Source organism: Pelodiscus sinensis, chromosome 9, assembly GCF_052426305.1.
Source record: "Pelodiscus sinensis isolate ZL-2025 chromosome 9, ASM5242630v1, whole genome shotgun sequence".
NCBI classification, from domain to species: domain Eukaryota; kingdom Metazoa; phylum Chordata; order Testudines; family Trionychidae; genus Pelodiscus; species Pelodiscus sinensis.
In genome coordinates this window covers 3,988,320-4,008,352 of record NC_143060.1, presented here as the reverse complement: position 1 = coordinate 4,008,352, position 20,033 = coordinate 3,988,320, and the positions used below count along the sequence as shown (strand labels likewise).

Below are 20,033 nucleotides of genomic sequence, written 5' to 3'. Positions count from 1 at the left end.
CTCTTCAAGCAAGATCCCGTGGCTGGAGCGTCCTTAAATCTCGGTGGGGAAGCAGATGTGGCCCCGGCTTGCCTGGATCTGGCCCCCAAGGCTCGGGGCTCCCCCACCAGCATTGGGGAGCCTGTGTTGGTGCTCCAGACCCCCCACCCTTCCCCGTGGGTCTGGAGCACAATCTACTAGGCTGGGCCCCCCAAGGTTCTGGTGTATAGCGGCATGGGGGGAGGGTCTTTCTGCTTCTCAGTCCTTCGTGCTTCTCACTCGTGTGTGGCCCCGACTGATTTTTTTTCCGTGGGTCAGCGGCCCTCGGTCCAACAGAGGTTCCCCGCCCCTGCCTTAGAAGATGGCTTAGTGGGGTGCATTGCTCTGTCCAACCAGCTCCTCTTCCTTCTAGGCTAGCGACCTCTTCCTCCACGCCAGCGACTCTGTTGCCAACGGCCACCTGGCCAAACACAAACAGGCCACAGATCCTCCGGTTGCTAACAGGCCTGGCTCCTCCGCGCTCTACCTTTGCCTTGCTGGGCCGGCTCCTCCCCCAGTGCCCAGCCTAGCAACTGCAGCTCAGCCCCCAAGCCAGAGCTCCAGGGCTGCGTGGGACGGGGGAAACCGGCTGGGCGACAGAACAGGTCAGTCCCGGTCTTGCCGTCTGCCGGGAGCTGGGGAGAAGGCTTTGCCAGGCTGCTGTGCCCTGCGCCAGGGCTAGAACGGGCTGGTTCCCTGCCCTGATGCAGCGAGACTAAACGGGCGATGGGGCTGTCACCCCAACTCCCTTCTCCCCTGCAGGCAATGGGGGAGCAGGGTCAGGAGCCACCGGGGGAGGGGGCAAAGCCCAGAAATGGAGCAACTTGGCGGAGGCTGGAGACTAACTGAGGAGAGGGAAGCTCAGTCTCTCCCCGCCCCCCAAACCGGGGCGTGTCCCTGGTCACTCTAGTTCTGTTCCGGCTCCTTGGGGGCTCCCTTTGCAGCCTGGTGCCTCCTGTCGGGTGGCTTGGGGCTAGGAGCCAGGCTCGCCAGCTCCCCGGTGCCCTTTGGTTCTCTGTGCCTCTGTTTCCCCCTCCGTAAAACGTGGGTCCCAGTTGGAGCTGGTGGGGGAATTAGGAGGATGGTTAGCGAGTTGCTGTGTCTCTGCTCCTGGGTTAGGTTTTTGGAGCAGCTGTGCCCAGCAGCACGGGGGGGAAGCCCCCGTAGGAAAACCAGGCACGTCGGGGCCCCGGTTCCCACGCAGCATGTCAGACGTGGGTGGTTTCCGCTGCCCCAGCTGCGACATGGGCTTCCGCTCCAAGCACCTGCTGGACAAACACATGGAGAAGTTCTGCATCGGCGGTCAGGCAGCAGGAGACGCCCGAGGGCCCAATGCCAGACGCCAGGAGCAGCCGGGCCGGCACGGGGGGACGGGGCCCAGGAACGCAGAGACTCCAGAGCGCACGGTAATCAAAGGCCTTCCCTGCGGGGTGGGCAGAGCTAGAGGGGTGTGCAGCTAACCAGGCAGCACTTGTGGGGCGGACTCTGTCAGCTGAGAGGTGAACCATGGCTTGTCCTCCCAGCGGTGCCGCTGCTTGACTCCCCACGGGACGCCAGAAATATGGCAAAGAGGTGCCATGAGGAGACTGCAGGGAGGCCGTTTTCCCAGCATGCAGCGTGGGAAACGTCTCTCCACTGATGCCAGGGGGAACCGGAGCAGGCTCCATACATGAAAAGAGGGAAGGTTCCCGCAGTCCCTTTCTTCAGCCTGGTGCACCTACCTGGGCTGGGCTACTTCGCTTACGGCCTGGTGCGTTTCTTTCCAGGGGGCTTGTTCCCCTTTGGCGTGGGAACTCTCGGCCCTAGACTGAATCCTTGGCAGAGGGACTTGAGTTAAATAGGCTCCAACGAATCCAAAGAGCTTGAAACAAGCCGGCTAAAACCCACTCGCCTTCTGTCAAGTTCTCCTTGTTCACAACTCGTGCGGCCCTAAACTGGGGATGTGAACGACGAGTCGCTCCCCCCGACTTGCTGCCTCTATCAGAAAGAGTCAGCACGGGGTGTGGGAAGAGGAAGGGGTGTTTCAATCGGCAGTGCAGTGCAGAGCCTGGAGCCAGAACCCGGGCTCCCTACGGCGCTACCGCTTTGAAACACCGTGTGCAGCCCAGGTGTCCCCAAGCAGCAGTGCTGCAAGGAGCCCAGGATCAGCTGAGGAGTCCCCCGCTGACCCCAGGCTCCGTGTGGAACTGCCGCTTTGAAATGCCATGGGGAGCTTGACGTTGGGCTCCCCACGGTGGAGCCCAGGGATCAACAGGGGAGTCCCCAGCTGACCCAGGGCTCTACACAGCACTTTCGCCTTTGAAGTGTAGCAACAGCCTTACACTTCAAAGGCAGAGGTGCCCTATTGACTACTCGAATAGTCGATGCATTTTGCATCGACTATTCGATTAGTCAATTGCTCGATATTTAACATCCCCCAGCAGCTTTCTCAAATGTACATTGAGTTTTCCAGGTGAGAAGAGACCTGAAATTCTGATGTACAAAACAAGCAGGAAAAAGCACGCTCTTCTGGAAGGGGATCAAATGCCTACATTAAGGAACAAAAGCCCAAATCTTTGAGATAGACCATAGTGAATTTAAAAAGGGCACAAACTCAGTCTTTTCAGGTAATTTTTCCATCTTGTTTTAGTTCCCACAATTCTGGAGCATTGGTTTTTATGCAGCGGCAGTCACGAGCAAATACAATGTTGGGAGTCGTTAAGAAAGAGATGGGTAATAAGACCGAGACGATCATATTGCCTCTATCTCAATCCATGATACGCCCACAGCTTGAGTCCCTGTGTGCGGCTGTTGTTGTCCCATGTCAAAAAAGATATATTGGAATTGAAAACGGTTCCGAGAAGGGCAACAGAAACGGTTAGGGATATTGAATGGCTTTCATATAAAGAAAGATGAATAAGACTGAGGCTTTTCAGCTTGGAAGAGAGACGACGAAGGGAGGAAATGATCGAGCTCTATAAAATCATGACAAATGTTGGAAGACCAGAGACTGAGCTAGATGGACCCTATGGCTGCTCTTATATTCTTAGTGTAATCGGGCTGTCTCACTGTGTGAGCACAATAGGGGGACTGCACCCAGCTTGGGACCTCTGGGAATGGGTTTCCTTCCATCCCCTCAGTGTCCCCCCTCTGCAGCAGCGGGGATGGTGCATTCCCCAGCAGGGAGCCCTGGCAGGCCCCCTGTTGGGGTAGGGAAGAGAGAGAAGCTGCATCGCTAGATCCGCGTGCTCAGCTCGGCAGTGGGTGCGAACCTGATGTGAGCCAGCCTTGGGAAGGGCCGCTCGTTCCCCTGTGGAACCCGATTGTTGCACCAGGCTTGTGTGCTGAGTTGCTAGGAGATGGCAGCGTGCAATCAAACAAGTGGGTAATCCAGCCCTGCCCCCTCCCAGCCGTCTCTTTCGACCAGGCTTGCCATCTCCAAGTGCCCTGTGAAAATGCAGCCACCTCTGGGGTGGCCAAATAGTACACGCTGCTCAAATTCAGCACTCCTCTCCAGACACTGCTCTCATGGCAGAGTGCGCCCTATGGGAGCTATAATGTCCACGCAGGGCAGTCAGCACCGAGACTAGAGCCCATCAGAGCTCTCAGATGGTCTGCAAAAGATGTTTCTCACTGATCTTAAAACAAGTGGGTGTTCAGGTACCTTGCTGGGTGGGCACAATAAAAGTCCCTAAACAAGGTGTAGAGTTACCATCCCCCCCACCCCCAGGTAAATGCTGGTCACAGCCCCACAGCCTGAGAAGGGCTGTTAGAGAGATAGCAGGGTCTAGCGGTCTGAGTGTTAGCCTGGGAGCCATGCACTCCTCTAGATCTGTCTCGTGGGGGTTTATAGTGGCACCCTTCGCTACAGGAATCGGCTGCTTCTGAAATTCTAACCCTGGCTCTGACACCGACTGGCCCTGTGAACTTGTTGACGCACTCAATGGCTCCGTGCCTCAGTTTCCCCACCTGTAAGGCACAGATAATGGCAGTTGCCTGCCTCACCGTGGGGCACTGAGAATTGATGAATGTCCATAGAGGGTTTGGGAGATGCTCAAATATTGTTGTTGAGCATGGCTGAGCTCGATCAACAGGCTTCCCAGCACTTCATCCCTGCCAGCCCGTAGGGAACTGTCGTGAGAGCATGGGGCATACAGCTTCCACTTCCTGCAGCTCGCTGCGTCACAACACGGGAGGCCAAGTGGCCGTCCCTTGGAGATTCAGCCCGTCCCTTGTCCTGGAGGGCCGCTGGGGGCGTATAGATATTGGAGAAGGGGATTACTGGGTGTGTTGCATTTCTGGGAGATCGGGGAAGGGGACAGGAATTCAAATGTAGATATTTTGCACCCACTGTAGACTAAAGCAGCAAGCCCTGAAAGGGGAGACAGGGATCATAGAATCCTAGAACTGGAAGGGATCTCAAGAAATCATCGAATCCAGTCCCCTACCCTCACAGCAGGACCAGGCACCGTCCGGATCATCCCTGACAGGCGTCTGTCCAACCTGCTCTTAAATATCTCCAGGGATGGGAGATTCCACAGCCTCCCTGAGCAATTTATTCCAGTGTTAAACCACCCTGACAGGCAGGGAGTTTTTCCTAATGTCCAACCTCAACCTCGATAGTTGCAATTTAAGCCCCTTGCTTCTTGTCCAGTCCTCAGAGGCCACGGAGAACAAGTTTTCTTCCTCCCTGACACACCCTTTTAGATACTTGAAAACGGCTCTCATGTCCCCTCAGTCTTCTCTCTTCCAAACTAAATAAGCCCAGTTCTTTCAGTCGTCCCTCATAGGTTTTCTAGACCTTTAATCATCCTAAAACGCAGTTGGCCACGTGGAAACGAAGCCGGAGATTTCCCAAGTGGCCGCGGGCAGTGGTTTCAGGCTGTGGTGCATGTCTCCATGGCTGAAATCCTGGGCCTAGTGAAGTCAGTGGCAAAACTCTTCACTGACTTCTGGGGCCAGACGCTCACCCCTGGTGTGTGGGCTGCAGCCAGGTGGCACCGGGGAGTGGCATACAAGCAGCGTGTCGGTGAGACTCCACGGCAGTGGCATGAATCTGAGTCTTGGTGGTACGCCCAGCGGGTCGGCCCTGGGCCGGGGGCCCTTCGGTCGAGGTCTGAGGCCCGCTGCTCCAGCCGAGGTAGCCCTCCTCCACCCCCGGTTAATGGGTGCATGTGTTTGTCCCTCACCTGGGCCGGTTTGTTTTCCAGCGGCGGCAGCTGAGCGACCCGTGGGTGAGGCGAGCCCGTCTGGGACAGCAGCCGCCAGACAGCCTGAGCGAGCGCGAGAGGAACCTGCTTGGGGGCTCTGTCGGGAACGGCGCCTCCGACAGCCAGGCCTTGAGGAAGCTGACCGAGGAGGTGCCTGTTCTGCTGGAACGTAGAGCTCTCTGCTCCTTTACATTGGGCCTTCCCCCTGCACTGGCCCAGCCGCTGCGCCTCCCTGCACCCCAGCTAGAGCTGGGTGTCATGGGCCCGGAGAAAGTCGGGGGAGGGGATACGGACGCTTCTGGAGCATCCTCTGGGATGCCCCTTCCGCATCTGTAGAATAGCAGGGCTTTGCGGGAAAAGCATCCTCCCCTCTTGCACGCACCAGGAGTCACTGTTGTTGCTTTGTATGTGTAACCGTCACTGGGCGGATTTGAACCTGGGACCTTTGGAGCTTAGTGTCTACCCTTTGAGATAAAAGCTTGCTGGCTCCCAGCCCTTGCTGTAGAGGTCTCTTGTTTGTAGCTGTTGCTGTGGTCTAAGTACCACTGCATGGGACAGTGAACCACACTAGGGCTACGTCTGCACTGGCACCCTTTTCCGGAAATGCTTAAAACGGAACAGTTTTTCCGTTATAAGTATTTCCGGAAAAGCACGTCTACATTGGCAGGATGCTTTTCCGGAAAAGCACTTTTCCCGGAAAAGCGTCCGTGCCAATGTAGACGCGCTTTTCCGCAAAAAAGCCCCGATCGTCATTTTCGCGATCGGGGCTTTTTTGAGGAAAAGAAATCTGTGCTGTCAACACTGGCCCTTTTCCGGAACAGTTTTTCTGGAAAAGGACTTTTGCCCGAACGGGAGCAGCATAGTTTTTCCGGAAAAACAATGACGATTTTACATTAGATCATCATTGCTTTTCCGGAAAAGCAAGCGGCCAGTGTAGACAGCCCGCAGCTTATTCCAGAAAAGTGGCTGCTTTTCCAGAATAAGTGGCCCAGTGTAGACACAGCCTAGGGCTATGTCTACACTGGCGCGATCTTGAACCAGAAATATGCAAATGAGGCTGTGTGGAATATCGCCGAGCCTCGTTTGCATATCTAATAAGCCACCATTTTTGCAGAAGAGGCTCTTGTGCTAGAAGGAGCTGTCTACACTGCCCCTTCTTGCGCAAGAAAACCCCTCTTGCGCAATGCCGTTACGCTGATTATTTTCAGGAATAGCGGCATTGCGCAAGAGGGTTTTCTTGCGCAAGAAGGGGCAGTGTAGACAGCTCCTTCTGGCGCAAGAGCCTCTTCCGCAAAAATGGCAGCTCATTAGATATGCAAATGAGGCTCAGCAATATTCCATGCTTAGTCTCATTTGCATATTTCTGGTGCAAGATCGCGCCAGTGTAGACATAGCCTAGGTGTGGGGGTTACACACACCATGTGCCCCCGAGATGGGGGAGTGACCCTTTGTGGTTCACATACTGGGAGCGGGGCAGTTTCATGAACGGACTCCATGTGTGTAAAGCTAAATGGCTCTGTATTCAGAGCACTGTTTGCAGAGGAGCTGCAGCGAGTGTATTCCAGCCATGTGCACACAGACAAACAGCCTCGTGCTCTCTCCAAACTCTTTTCTCCTGGAACCGACTCCTCCCTCTCAGTTCCAGGGCAGGTTACTACATTTCCCTCCCATAGGGGTCACCCCAGGTTCTGGGCTAATTTACGTTGCAGTTCCAGAAAACTGCAGAAAAATCCAGAAAAATCCCAGATGATTTGAAAAGCTAGTACAATCCCCATGACGTTTCTGGGGACACGAGACCACGGGGAGGGGTGGGTGTCTGTGCGTGTTGTATCTCTGCGGGATCTTCAGGTTAGCGGAGTTTCTTCTGTCACCGGCGCCTTTGAAGGGGGGTAACGCATCAGCGACCCTGAGCTACCTCTGGGTACCTTTCCTAGCCTATGTGCTGTGCTGATACAAAAGAAGGGGAGTCCCTCAGGACGCGATCACTTCTCTTTTCCCAGTTCCACAAACTGAGGCTGTCTCTGGAGGACTCGGTCCCTACGTGCCGCCCCGTAAAGCCAGAGGTAAAACCCAGTGGTTGGCGACTGTGAGACTTGGGAAATGCGCAGGGAATGGGAGGCGAGTGGAGCCCACGCAGAAGAGGTCGGAACGCCAGGAGTGCTCAGCGAAGGCTTCGGGTCCCTGCGGCCAGCAGAGGCGGCTCGCAAACCTGAAGCCGCATGAATTGGGTTCGTAGACCCCCGGCCCTTCTCTCGGGGGGCGGGGCCAAGGCAGGAGGGTGTGACCAGGGGCAGGCTTTCAGCTTTAAGAACAGCTGCGGTTGTGAGAAGCTATGGCTGCCCCAGAGCCTCCCATCCTGCCCCATTAGCTGGAGGCCCCCTGGCTTGCTCCCAGCTTCCTCCTTTTAAATAAGAATGGCCCAGCTAGGTCAGACCAAAGGTCCCTCTAACTCAGAGTCCTGTCTGCCAACAGGGACCAATGCCAGATGACCCCTGAAGGAGTGAACAGAATAGGGAATCATCAAGAGATTCCCTCTCCTGTCGCTCATTCCCAGCTTCTGACAAACAGGCTAGGGACACCATTTCTACCCAGCCTGGCTAATAGTCACTGATGGATCTATCCTCCATTAATGTATCTAGTTCTTTACTGAACCCTGTTAAAGTCCTGGTCTTTCACAATATCCTCTGGCAAGGAGTTCCGCAGGTTGACTGTGCATTGTGTGAAGAAAAACTTCCTTTGGTTTGTTATAAACCCACTACCTATTAATTTCGTTGGGTGACTCCTAGTTCTTGTGTTACGGGAACAAATAACTAACGTGTTCACTTTCTCCACACCACTCATGATTTTATAGACCTCGGTCATATCCCCCCGTAGTCTCCTCTTCTCTAAACTGAAAAGTCCCAGCTGGACTCGAACCAGGCTCCCGGCCGGCTGCACGTGCACTGGGCAGACAGCACGTCTGTCGCCCCTCCCTGGCAGAGCCGATGCAGGGTGCTCTGAGCTTGGGGCCGTTCTCAGCCCCCCGGGGCTGCTCCATCCTGACAAGGAGGTTGCCCGGATTTGCTCCCATGATGTGGTGCCGCCTTCTCCTCTGGGCTTTGCTCGTCCTGCAGGAGGCCGCTGGCCGTCGGGTTCCCCACCGGCAGGAGTACCGGGAGCGGCTGCAGGACATGGCGAAGGCGCACCAGCACCAGATGGCTGATATCCAGGCCAGGAACCTGCATCTGCAGCAGCAGCGAGAGGGTAGGAGAATGGGAGGGTGAACGTGGTCCCTGTGCCGCCTTCTCTCCCCTTTGCACTTGATCCCCCGGGGCAGCCAGTCTGGAGCCCCCCGGGCGGCAGGCGAATGCAGACATGACGCTGTACGTGGGCTGCGCATGGCTTGCGGAGGGGAGAGGGAGGCTGCTAAATGGATGGAAGAACCCCTGAAGGGTTAGGGGCACGCCCCACCGCTGGGTCTCCAGCAGCTCCTAGACCCTTCTTTGGTGCCCTGGGCTGGGCGAGAGGCAGATCCAGGCAGGGCGGACGGTCTGTGTGCATGATGCAGCTTGGCAAGGACAGGGAATCCTGCTGGGGGCTATTTCTGTGTGTCCCGCAGAAATCCGCCAGCGCCTGTCCGAGCTCGCCGCCCGCCACTCTTCCGTCTCGCACGTCGAGCAGCTGCTGCTGGAGCTGAAGGTCCAGGAGGGGAAGAACCAGCTGGCGCTGGATGCGCTGAGACACCAGATTGGGCTCATGCAGGCTGCAGACAGGAGGTGAGGACCCAGCAAGCCGCCCCCCCTCGGCCTTGTGTGGGGGCAGCATGGCGCTGGGACTCAGAGAGGGAGCTGCGGAGGAGACGGCCCAGTGCCTGCGGTCGGAAAGGTGGGGGAAGGGACAGTGTAACCCCCCCCAGGCAGATCTGAACCTGCGACCTCTGGAGTTCAGTGGAGGAGCTGCTACAGCATGAGCTATAAAGCCAGCTGGTTCTGTGCGGCCGTAGAGCTCCCTAGTTCTTCTCTCTGGCTGTGAGTGGTCCGAGTGCCACTGTGTGGGGCAGCGAACCAAACTGGGGGTGTGGGTCACACAAGATCACCGCTAATGATGATACAAACGGGGGGGGAGGTGTCTGGTTTCCTCTCTCCTCACCCTGCGGGCTCCCAGCGGTTCCTGCCTCCGGGCAGCTCCTGCCCTGGGCCTGACTGACTGAGGAGGTGAAGACCCGGGCGGGAGGAGAGGCCGGGGGGAGAGCCGCTGTCCATATAGCGCTCACTCCCGGCTCTGATGGGCTGTGTTTTCAGAAGCAGGCTGGAGCCAGGCAGCCGCACCCACGCAGCCGGGGCCGCGGCGAAAGGCAGCGGGAAGGTCTCCTCCCGCCACATCCCGTTCCCACTGCTCACCGGGCCCCTCTCCTTGGAAATAAGGTGCGTGCAAGCCCGGTTTCCAGGGGCCCCACTGAGGCGGGGGGCCAAGGGTGACGGCACTTCTGCAAGTGGGGAGTCCCCGGGGCCGTTAAATGGAGCCGCTCTGGGGACGAAGAGATGGAGCCGGCCTGGGTCCCATCTAGCCCAGCCTCTGGGGCCAGGCCGGGTCGGCCCTGAGCGTCTCCCGCTTCACAGGCCTCCTCTGGGATTGGGTTGGGCCCGGGGGGAGGGAGGCAGGTGGGGCAAGATAAAAGCACAACATGTGTCTGTCGTCCCCCCCCCCCGCACTGCGCACCAGGCAGGCCACTGGAACCCAGCAGCTAAGGGGTTAAGTCTCTGCGTGCGCTGTCCCTCTAATTTCTGTCTGTCCCCACCTCTCTCTGTCTGTCTGTTGCGGGGGGGGGAGGGGGGTGTCTGCTTCTGTTGTGTCTTGGCCCAGGGGGACCCGGGTCTGCTCTCTCTGTGTGTCTGCCTGTTTGTATGTCCGCGGTGGGGATGCGTCTGTCTGTCTGTCTGCCTCTGGAGGCGTCTGTCTGTCTGCCTGCCCCCTGTGGGGATGTCTGCCCGCCCGCCCGGCATGGGGGGAGGTTCTGTTTGTGTCCGAACGCTGCTTCCCAGACGCCTTCGCAGGTCAGGGCCGGGCCAGGGTACACGGCACCTTCGGAGGGGCAGGCCGGGGCGGAGCGTGCGTCCCCCTTGGCGTCCCCGGCTGGGAGAGGCTCCCTCCGACACGCTGCCTGGAGCCTGACTCGGCTGCTTCCCCTCAGAGCCCTGCACCTGGCCTACGTGCAGGGCGGAGGCAGGGACCCCACTATTCTGGCCCAGCTGTACGACCTGCAGGTGGAGGCCTTGGCGCTGGAGGGGGCGGCCGGGCGGCAGGAGCGGAAGAAAAGTAAGTTCCTCCCACCGGGACCCGTTGGGGCAGGGGTGGGGGGTTGTTCCTGGCGTCTGGGAGCCTGGGGACAGGCACAGCGTTGCCATCGCTACGCCCCTGAGCAGTGGCCAGGCAGCTACCGCAGAGCCGCCGCGTCCTACCCAGCATGCACCAGGAAGCCAGGACTCGGGTCTGGGTTCCGATCTGCCCCAACGTTGCCTCCCTGCCCCCGGCACAGCCCTTCCCTCTTGCTGTGCCTGCAGGGCACCAGGCGGCCTGCGCGGCTCCCCGGGGCCTGGATGCGGAGCTGCTGGCCGTGGAGCTGGAGAACCAGCGGCTGGCGGACGAGCTCTTGGTGCTGAAGATGCAGCGGGATCGGAGGCGGGCGTACGACGGTAGGTGGGGCGTGTCCAGCCCTCTCCCCAGCAAGCGGCGCGGAGGGGTCTCGCACAGCACGAGCGGGGCTAGCTGTGGTGCGGTGCCGTGGGGCGTGGGTACCTTTGCGAGGATGCAGCACTCGCCCCTCATCATCCTTGTCTGCACCGTGGGCCAGACGATCCCAGAGCGTCCTGGAAATGTGCTGCCCTTGCCCCCAGGCTGTTAGCCAGCCCTTGGCACCCTTCGGGCACCTGCCAACGCTTGGCACAGTGTGGCCTGTCTCCCGTGCTCGCTGGCTGCGGGTAGATGTGTAAAGAGCCTCGGCCATCGCTTCTGAAAATGACCCCAACCCCCCCCCCCGCCAGGGCCCCAGGATTCATCCCCCAGATGAGTGGGGGTGCTTGGGTCATGGCTGCTACGCTCCTTGTGTGGTGCCCAGGTTGGTGCTTTGCTGCTGTTAGTGCACCACGGAGAGGAGAACCTACGACAGCGGCCGGTTATTGGTGTCACACCCTCCTCTCTTGTGGTGGAGGCTTGTGCTGACGGTCCCAGGGCCAGTCCTTGCCCAGAACCAATGTTCCCTCTAATCGCTTCCAGCCATGTGCAGAATAATTTTTGTACGTGCGCCAAGGCGTGTGCGAATGTGCACCACTAACAAAAACACAACCGAGCTGGGGGCGCTCTGCCAGTCAGCTGGGCTACATTGGACTCTCTCCTGAGTGGCCGCACAAGCGCACCGCGTACGGGAAACCCTGCCCATGACCCCTGGGGGGTCATTAAACCAGCAGTGGCAAATATTGCCCACAGCTCTCGTGTTGCTCACGCATTTGCTAGTTCGCTGTCTCGTGAAACAGCCAAGAGCTTGTCCGAGAACAGCCGCCCTGTCACGGGAGCTGAAGGCCCAGGTGACTGGGGAAGTGATACCGGTTGCACCAGGAGCTGTGCACCGATCCGTCCAGCCAGGCCCTGCCTCCTGCCCTCACCCCTCAGGCCGTGGCGGTGCACCAGCTTATGGGCAGCTCACGGCTGTGACCGTGAACGGAGGTTTCAGGATCTGGAGCAGGGTCGGTGCCCAGCGCGGGTGGGAGTCCCTGTGCCTGCGTGAGTGTGACCCTTTCCCTGTCGCCCCCGTCCCTGTGGTCCGAGGACATGAAAGGCCGGCTGGAGAATTGCTGCCGACTCGGTGGAGGTGGCTATCAACCGATGAGTCTTCGGTTGCTCTCCTAAGCTGGTAGCTCTGCCCCTTGTGCCCAGCTCGGTGTGCGTCCTCCTGGGTGGCAGTCAATGGTCCCTCTAATATTTTTCTATGCATGTGCAGAATAAATTTTGTGTGCACCAAGGCATGCGCAGATGTGCACCACCAATGGAAACACAAAACCTTGCTGTGGGTTCTCTGATCAGCTGAGCGGCGGTTGAATTTTTCACACGTGGCCGCACGAGCGGGATCCCTGCCTCGTTGCACGTGTCCCCCTGTGTTCAGAGTGGGGAGCCGCTTGGCAACACGCTTCCCCCCTGCTTCCTGGCTGCCTTCCCTCAGGCCCTCTGGACAAAGAGCTGGAGGAGCAGCAGCGGGAGCACGCCCTGGAGACCGCGCAGCTGCACGCTGAGATCGGGAGGCTGAGACGTGACACGGAGAGGATGCAGGCACGCTGGGCTGGCAGGAGGTCGCCCCCCGTGCTCCCGCCGCCTGTGGCCCCACCACTACCACCAACTCTACCAACGCAGCATGAGCTCCCCTTCATGGTGAGGACCCTTACCCTGGGGATGGGAGGTGGGGCCCACCCGCTCATCTATTGGTAGCTGATTTTTTTTAATGCCTCAGCGAGCCACTTAGGGGGCTGAAATAGCCCAAGATCTGGTCCCCTCCTGCTGGTCCGGTTCCTGGCTGGAGGAAAGCTCATGGGACTGGCTCCCGCGTTGTATCCACTACATGCTTGGCTTCCCGAAAAGCCTGCACCCCACCACCTCCTGGTGCCCAGCCCCTAGCAGATGCTAATAATTCCCATGGTGCTTGGAGTGCCCCCTAGAGGTAGCTGTCATTACAGTCCTGCTCACGGACCAGAATCCCTAGCAAGAACTTGCGGGTGACCCTGGGTTCAGCGCCCCGGTGGATGCTTGCAGCCGACCCCCCAGGTGTCTGTCCAGTTTCGTTTCCATGGTCAACGCGCCAGCAGGGCTGGCGGGGGTTACAAAAAGCATTGAGTCATAACCCCGAGCCGATTGCTTGGCAAGTGTACCGTGGGCTGGGAACCCGATGCCACCCCCCTCCTCGTTTTGTGACCTCGTCAGCCCTGACTCGTGAACGTAACGGTGAGTCGGTCCCTCTGCCGGCTCACACGCAGAGCTTTGCTGAGTCGGGGCCTCGAGGGCGCCATCAGAGACAGAAACCAGCTGCAGTGCAGAGGCGCTTTCTCAACGTGGCCCTCGACTGGGCTCTGTGGGACCGAGCGATGGGAAGGCGGGACAGCCTCACTGAAAAATTAACCTGGAGAATATACAACAGTGTTTCCCAATTTTGTTTGGCCGCGGAACCCCGAAGGTTGTCTTAAAAAAAAAAAAAAAAAAAGACCCTGCCACGTTTTGTCAAGTGACAACAACAACAAAAACCCCGCTGCCACGATTCCCGCCACGGCTCTGTCTCGTTAAGAGGGGGCGGGGCAGGGGAGTGCCGGCTCTTCGCGGAACCCCAGGGTTCTACGGAGCACCAGTCGGGAAACACTGATCTACAAGAACACCCAAAGGAACCGTCCCACTAGACCGGGGCGGGCAATAAGATGGTGGCGGTTAGCCCCTAGAAGGTCACTGCCGCTGTATTTACCTGCCCCTCTGCAGGTACGGGCGACCGCAGCTCCCATTGGCAGGGAACGGCGATCCACGGTCAATGGGAGCTGGGATTCCCCGTACCTGTGGAGGAGCAGGTAAATATCATAGAATCCTAGAACACTAGAACTGCAAGGGACCTCGAGAGATCAAGTCCAGCCCCCTGACCTCATGGCAGGACCAAGCACCCAGACCATCCCTGACAGGTGTCTGTCCAACCTGCTCTTAAATATCTCCAGAGATGGGGATTCCACAACCTCCCTGGGCAATTTATTCCAGTGTTTAACCACCATGACAGGCAGGAAGTTTTTCCTAATGTCCAACCTAAACCTCCCTTGCTGCAGTTTAAGCCCATTGCTTCTTGTTCTATCCTCAGAGGCCAAGGAGAACATCCCCCCCTCCTTCCTGTGACACCCTTTTAGATACCTGAAAACCACTATCATGTCCCTTCTCCGTCTTCTCTTTCCCAAAATAAACAAGCCCAATTCCTTCAGCCTTCCTTTCATAGCTCATGTTTTCTAAACCTTGAATCATTTTTGTTGCTCTTCACTGGGCCCTCTCCAATTTCTCCACCTCTTTCTTGAAACGTGGTGCCCAGAACTGGACACAGGACTCCAGCTGAGGCCCAATGAGTGCAGAGCGGAAGAACGACTTCTCGTGTCTTGCTCACCACACTCCTGATCATGCTGCGCACAATCATATTTGCTTTTTTTTGCAACAGTGTCGTGCTGATGACTCAGACGGTGGTGTGGGGCTGTCCCTGGCAGACCAGATCCGGTCTCCGGGCCAGTATTTGCCCACCCCTGCACTAGATCATGTACTTACTCTGTCTTCCATCTCTGAGCCGCAGTCGGCCTCTGGCAGGGCTGGAGCTGTGTGGGCGGCAGGTGGATTCGGCCCGGCCTGGCGTTTGGCTGAACGGCTGATCTGTGCGGCTCTTTCCCTGCACAGGGGCCAGCCTGGACGCTCCTTATGCTATTTCTGCCTCTTGCAGGACCGAGTGGGACCTCACAGCCCAGCTCTCGGCAGACACCTCCTGGACCCTCCCGACGCCCTGGGACCTGCTCCGTATGACCCAGCGTAGGTGCCCTGTCATCGTCACGCCTGCTGTCTGCCTGCTCCTGGCCCGAAGGCCCCCGCAGCCCCGCTTCCCCGGGTTGGTGCTGCCGGGCGGCTGGTGGGGCTTGCGGTTGTGAAGCCTTTTTCTTCCCGGGACCCGACTGTCAGCTGTTTGCATCTGGCCAGCCACCCCGATGTCCCATAATCCTTTGCAACCCCCGCTCTGCTTTGTACCCGGCGCCGTGGGAGCTGGCACTCGCGAGTTGCACCGGGGGGGGGGGAAGAGGGGGTTAAAACCACGCTGACCAGCCTGCTCCAGCAGGAGAAAGGCAGCAGGGCACGAGAGAGCTGGTCCCCGTCTCCCCACCCATGGCGCTTCGCAATCCGCGCTGGAAGACTGCAGCTGCTGCTGTCCCCCTCTGGTCTCGGCCCAGCTGTGGGGAGCCGGGCGTCAGAAAGCTTCCTCTGTGCAGCAGGGTCGTTGGAAAGGCTGCTGCTGGCAACTGGGAGCTTCCATCACGTACCCAGGAATGTTCCACTGCAGTTAACAGCTGCCTTCAGCAGTGTGACCTAGTGGTTAGAGCAGAACGCTGGGTATCGGACTATGTGGCTTTATTCCCCGGCTCTGCAAGAGGCACCTCCCCCACGCCACTGCCCTGCTCCGTGCCTCAGTTTCCCCATCCAAAATACTTGTTTCTCCTCGCCCATCTCTCTGCCTCCTCTCCCTCCCTCGCAGGGCCGGCTTTGTGATATTCTACGACTTCCTGCTGGGCTTGGACCCTGCCTTCTTCCAGGTTTGCCTGGTGGCTGGACTGTACCGAAACGGGCAAGAGATGGGCAAGCCAACCCCTCTTCCCATCGCTTATTGCCAGATGGGCCGCTCCCCACCGCATGTCATAGACGGGCAGGGGGGCAACAGCGTGATCCTATCGGCCAAACAGCCCGTCCCGAGGTGAGCCGTGTTAAACTCCTGCCACCTGCTTCCTCCGTGTGTGCAGTGAACTAGCCCTGTTCCTCCTGCCCCGTCTCTTTAACTGCCCAAAGAACGTTCCCCTTCATGGACAGCATTGCAAAATCAGCTGGGGGGTCGACTGTGTTCCCTTCCCTTGAGGCATCCGGTGCTGGTCACCGTCAGGGCGATGGCCCGGTGCTTTCATCTGCTGCAAGGAAGCCCGTGTGCCTTTGTATGGCACGGCAGGGTGGGCCACGGCAGGGGTGCCCACCTGTCATTTCCCCGGACGCTGATGGGCGAGGTTAGCGATCCTGGGCACAGCTGCTGGCCCGGGGCAGGGGCTACTTTTAGTCCCTGTTCAAGAGACACGTGTGAAGCCAGCTGAGATGTTGCGGACGTGCAAGGTTCAGAAAAGGGCAACAAAAATGATGAGGGGTTTGAAACGGGCCCCATATGAAGAGAGATTAATAAGACTGGGACTTTTCATCTTGAGGGAGCGGGGGAAAAGGAGCCTAAGTGGGAATATGATAGAGGTCTATAAAATCATGACTGGTGTGGAGAAAGAGAATAAGGAAAAGTTATTTACTTGTTCCCATAAGAACTGGGGGGTCACCAAATTAAATGAATAGGCAGCAGGTATAAAACAAACAAAAGGACGTTTTTCTTCACTCAGCGCACAGTCAACCTGTGGAACTCCTTGCCAGAGGATGTGGTGAAAGCCAGGGCTTTAACAAGGTTCAAAAAAGAGCTAGATAGATTCATGGAGGTTAGGTCCATCAATAGCTACTAGCCAGGATGGGTAGGAATGGTGTCCCCAGCCTCTGTTTGTCAGCGGCTGGAAATGGACGAGAGGAGCGGGATCACTTGATGATTTCCTGTTCTGTTCGCTCCCTCTGGGGCACCTGGCATTGGCCATGGTCGGCAGACAGGATCCTGGGCTAGATGGACCTTTGGTCTGACCCCGTCTGGCTGTTCTCATGTTCTTATGAGAGGCTGTCGATTTCTGTTACCCAGAAGCCCTTCCACCCGGTTGGTAACTGTGTGTAGCACTCTAAGAAGAAGCCCCATCCGCGTCCCTGCTTACACACTCACCCGGCCACGCACAGACAGCGGCTCTGCCGAGGGAGGCTGCGGAGGGGCTTCAGGCCACCTCTGTCCGTAACTCAGCTTCCCTCCTCCCTGCCTTCCAGAGTCCGGCCCTCAGCCTCCATGGCCCTGGTGATGGAGCTGCAGGCTGCCGGGAGCTTCCACACCTACAGGCTGGAGATCCAGCGCCTGGCCCCCTGGGGATGGGCCACCATCCACCTTTTCGACCAGCACCACCAGCTGATCAGCGGGCGGTGGAAGGTTCCGGTGCGGATGCTGCCGGTGCAGCCTGGCCTCACGCCGGAGCAGCTGAACGGGATCCCTCAGGTGAGCAGGGCCGAGGCCGGGTTTCCCCGTCGCTGGGCCGTTCCCGCTTCGTCCTTCCAGGCTGCTTAGTTATTTGCTTAAAACTTCCTCAAAATCCCTCCAGCCCGTACTGGGCTCAGCAGGTGTGGAAAAGCCAAGCGCTGGTGTTAGGATAAGTCCCCGAAGTGGGGCCTGACCCCATTGTAATGTGGTTGCCTGGGACGGCTTAGACTTGCTGTGGCCCGGGGCCAAAGCCCAAATGCTACCGAGGGGGCAGCCCTTGGACTTTGGGTCCTGGAGTGGCGGGGTTCAGACAGGCTCAGGGTTCAGCCCCCCTCTGGGGGCCGGGCCATAACTTCTGTTCTCAGACGGGGGTCGCAGGGCAATGAACGGGAAGGCCCCGGGCGAGAGCGAAGATGGACATCTGAACCTCCCCCGAACGACCTGGCCCCGCCCCCCGGGGACCTGACCTCTGGCTCCTCCCACAGGCCGGCCAGGCGGAGCTCTACCTCCGGGTGGTGAATGCGAGAGACGCCGACGTGCAGGCGATGGTGGAGATTGACCCCGCCCGTGCCGCCATGTACCAGTACCCTCCCACGGTGAGCAGGCGCCCTCGCCGGGCCCGCCGGGCAGGCATTGGAGCGCAGCCTGTGCAAAGCTGCCGGCTCGCTCCCACCAGGGCCTTGGTGCTCCTGCTCCTAGATCCCTAGCTCAGAGATTCGCTGTCCGCTGCGTCCGCCCCCAGCCCCCCGGAGCGTTCTGTCTGCAGCGGGACGGCCCCTCTCTCCTGGCTGCTGTAGAACATAAGAGCGGCCAGACTGGGTCAGACCAAAGGCCCATCCAGCCCAGCGTCCTGTCTGCCGACAGTGGCCAATACCAGGTGCCCCAGAGGGAGGGAATCGAACAGGGAATGATCAAGCGTCTCTCTCCTGCCATCCTCCTCCACCCTCTGACACACAGAGGCCGGGGACACCATTCCTCACCCATCCTGGCGAATAGCCATTGATGGACCTAACCCCTATGAATCTATCTAGTTCTCTTTTAAACCCTGTTCTAGTCCTCGCCTTCACAACCTCCTCCGGCAAGGAGTTCCACAGGTTGACTGCACTGTGTGTAACTCCCGGGCTTTCTGCTCTTGATTACAGGTGTCCGGTCGCACAGCCCCCACTGCAGGCAGCCTTCCACCCCAGCGCCCTTCCCACCCTGCCCCCGCCAGCCTGTCCCTTTCTGCTCCTTCTTACGCTGGCTTGGTCGACCCGCCTCCTATTCAGGAGCAGCCAATCCAGCGCAAGACTGGCCAAAGGTGAGAGAGGGGATGTTCTAGCCCCGCACCCGCCCCTTCCAGGAGTGGCCCCCCTGGGATGGGATTTCCCGTCCCTTCGCCCCCAGCCAGGGAAATGGGAAAAATGTAGTATTGAAAGGGGGTGGATGCAAACACAGCCCAAGAGGGTGTGTGTGTGTGTGTGTGTGTGTGTGTGTGTGTGTGTGTGTGAATGCACGTACGAGGGCTTGTACAACACATGACTCTAGGGCAATTTTTGGGCCTCAAGCGGAAGGGGCGGGGCCAGGATGCTTGCCTACCCCTGCTCTGTGGGGTGTGTGTGTGGGGGGGGAAATGCACATCTGAGGGTTTGTATAATACCTGGCATTGAGGGGTGGCCAGAGGGTTTTCTTTATCAGCCCTGCTTTGGGCTGGCTGCCGGCAGCTCTCCTAGGCGGCAAACTCGTCCGTGAGTTAATGGGACCGACCCAAACCAGCTTTAGGCATAGACAGGAACAGCGTTTGCATGAGGGTAAACCCAGCTCTGGCTACAGCAGCCTGGTCAACAAGGCCTCCATCAGGGCCCAGCTCCCATCTGGATGCAGCAGCCTGGCCCTGACCCCATGGTCCGTCCCCCATCTGGCTGCAGGAAGGGCTGACACTGACCTTCCGTCCTGCTGCTGTGGGGGTAGGAGGGGAGGCCTGAATCCCCCCCACTCACCCCCAACCCTCTGCCCTGAGCCCCCCGCACTCCACCCCACACTTACAACAGTACCTGTAAGAAATTAATCGCAACTCTTCCCCCTGCTGTAACGCCCCTCCCAAGGGGGGCCGGGTTGTGATAGGACAGTGCCTGTAAGAAACTGAAGTTATTTTTGTGACGTAGTGGGGGTACCTGGCTGGTTTCTATGCTGCTGGCTCTGGGGGAACCCCCACTGGCTGCCGTGGGTACCACGACCCAGCAAAACAGGATGAGTCACTATGCAAACCAGTGGCCAGACACCCCCCATGGAGAGGAACAAAAGAAGGTGGAATGCTGGCTTGGCTGGGGGGCAGGGCTGGAAGTTAGGGAGTTGGTTGCTGGCTGTCGGAGGGCATGGAGGAGAGCCTAGGAGAAGGGGCTGGAGTTTAGGGGCCCAGTCTCCCCCATCTCAAGGGGGCCTGAGGCATCCTAGCCCAGTTCCTGTGACCAGATTACATCTGTGCTGCGCTGTGCTGGAGGAGCAATAAACCACCCTCAATTCCACTGGCTGGTGTCAGAAGTGGGATGCACTGCACCCCGTGGATGGAGCTTCCAGCGGCAAGCGACAAGGCGCAGTAGAAGCAAGAGCCCTGGAGCCAGGCGTGCTGGAGACAGAGCGAAGCGGTTCCTGGGAATCGTGGGGCGCTGCAGCACTAGACTGGTGAGTCTGCACCGAGGGGCCCAGCGGGCAGATGGCCTACGCCCGACTATTGAAGGCAGAGCTGGTGGGGCTGTGCAGAGAGAGGGGCTTGCCTGTGCAGAAAGCAACCAAGGCCCAGCTGATTACCCAGCTGGAAGAGAATGACCAGCCACAGGGCCAGGATCTTGTCCCCAGGGGAAGCAGCCAGACCCCCCCTGAGAGTGTGTCAGGCTCAGAGAGGGGGAGGAGCGCTGGAACCCACCGGAGAGATGAGACAGTGTCTCCCGGGAGGCCTGCAAGCCGTA

The 20,033-nt window shown here is 58.7% G+C and overlaps 1 protein-coding gene across 1 annotated transcript; it reads left to right on the top strand.

Annotated features, from left to right (window-relative positions):
* Nucleotides 1-265: 265 nt before the first annotated feature.
* Nucleotides 266-18,815, top strand: CCDC17 (coiled-coil domain containing 17). The gene is made up of 15 exons (XM_089780398.1): nt 266-623; nt 1,138-1,424; nt 5,208-5,357; nt 7,208-7,270; nt 8,321-8,450; nt 8,806-8,962; nt 9,488-9,610; nt 10,378-10,502; nt 10,748-10,879; nt 12,400-12,605; nt 14,677-14,762; nt 15,478-15,693; nt 16,884-17,106; nt 17,574-17,684; nt 18,231-18,815. The coding sequence occupies exons 2-15, from the start codon at nt 1,224-1,226 to the stop codon at nt 18,390-18,392; spliced, it is 2,085 nt and encodes a 694-aa protein (XP_089636524.1). The 5' UTR covers nt 266-623; nt 1,138-1,223; the 3' UTR covers nt 18,393-18,815.
* The last annotated feature ends 1,218 nt before the right edge of the window (nt 18,816-20,033 follow it).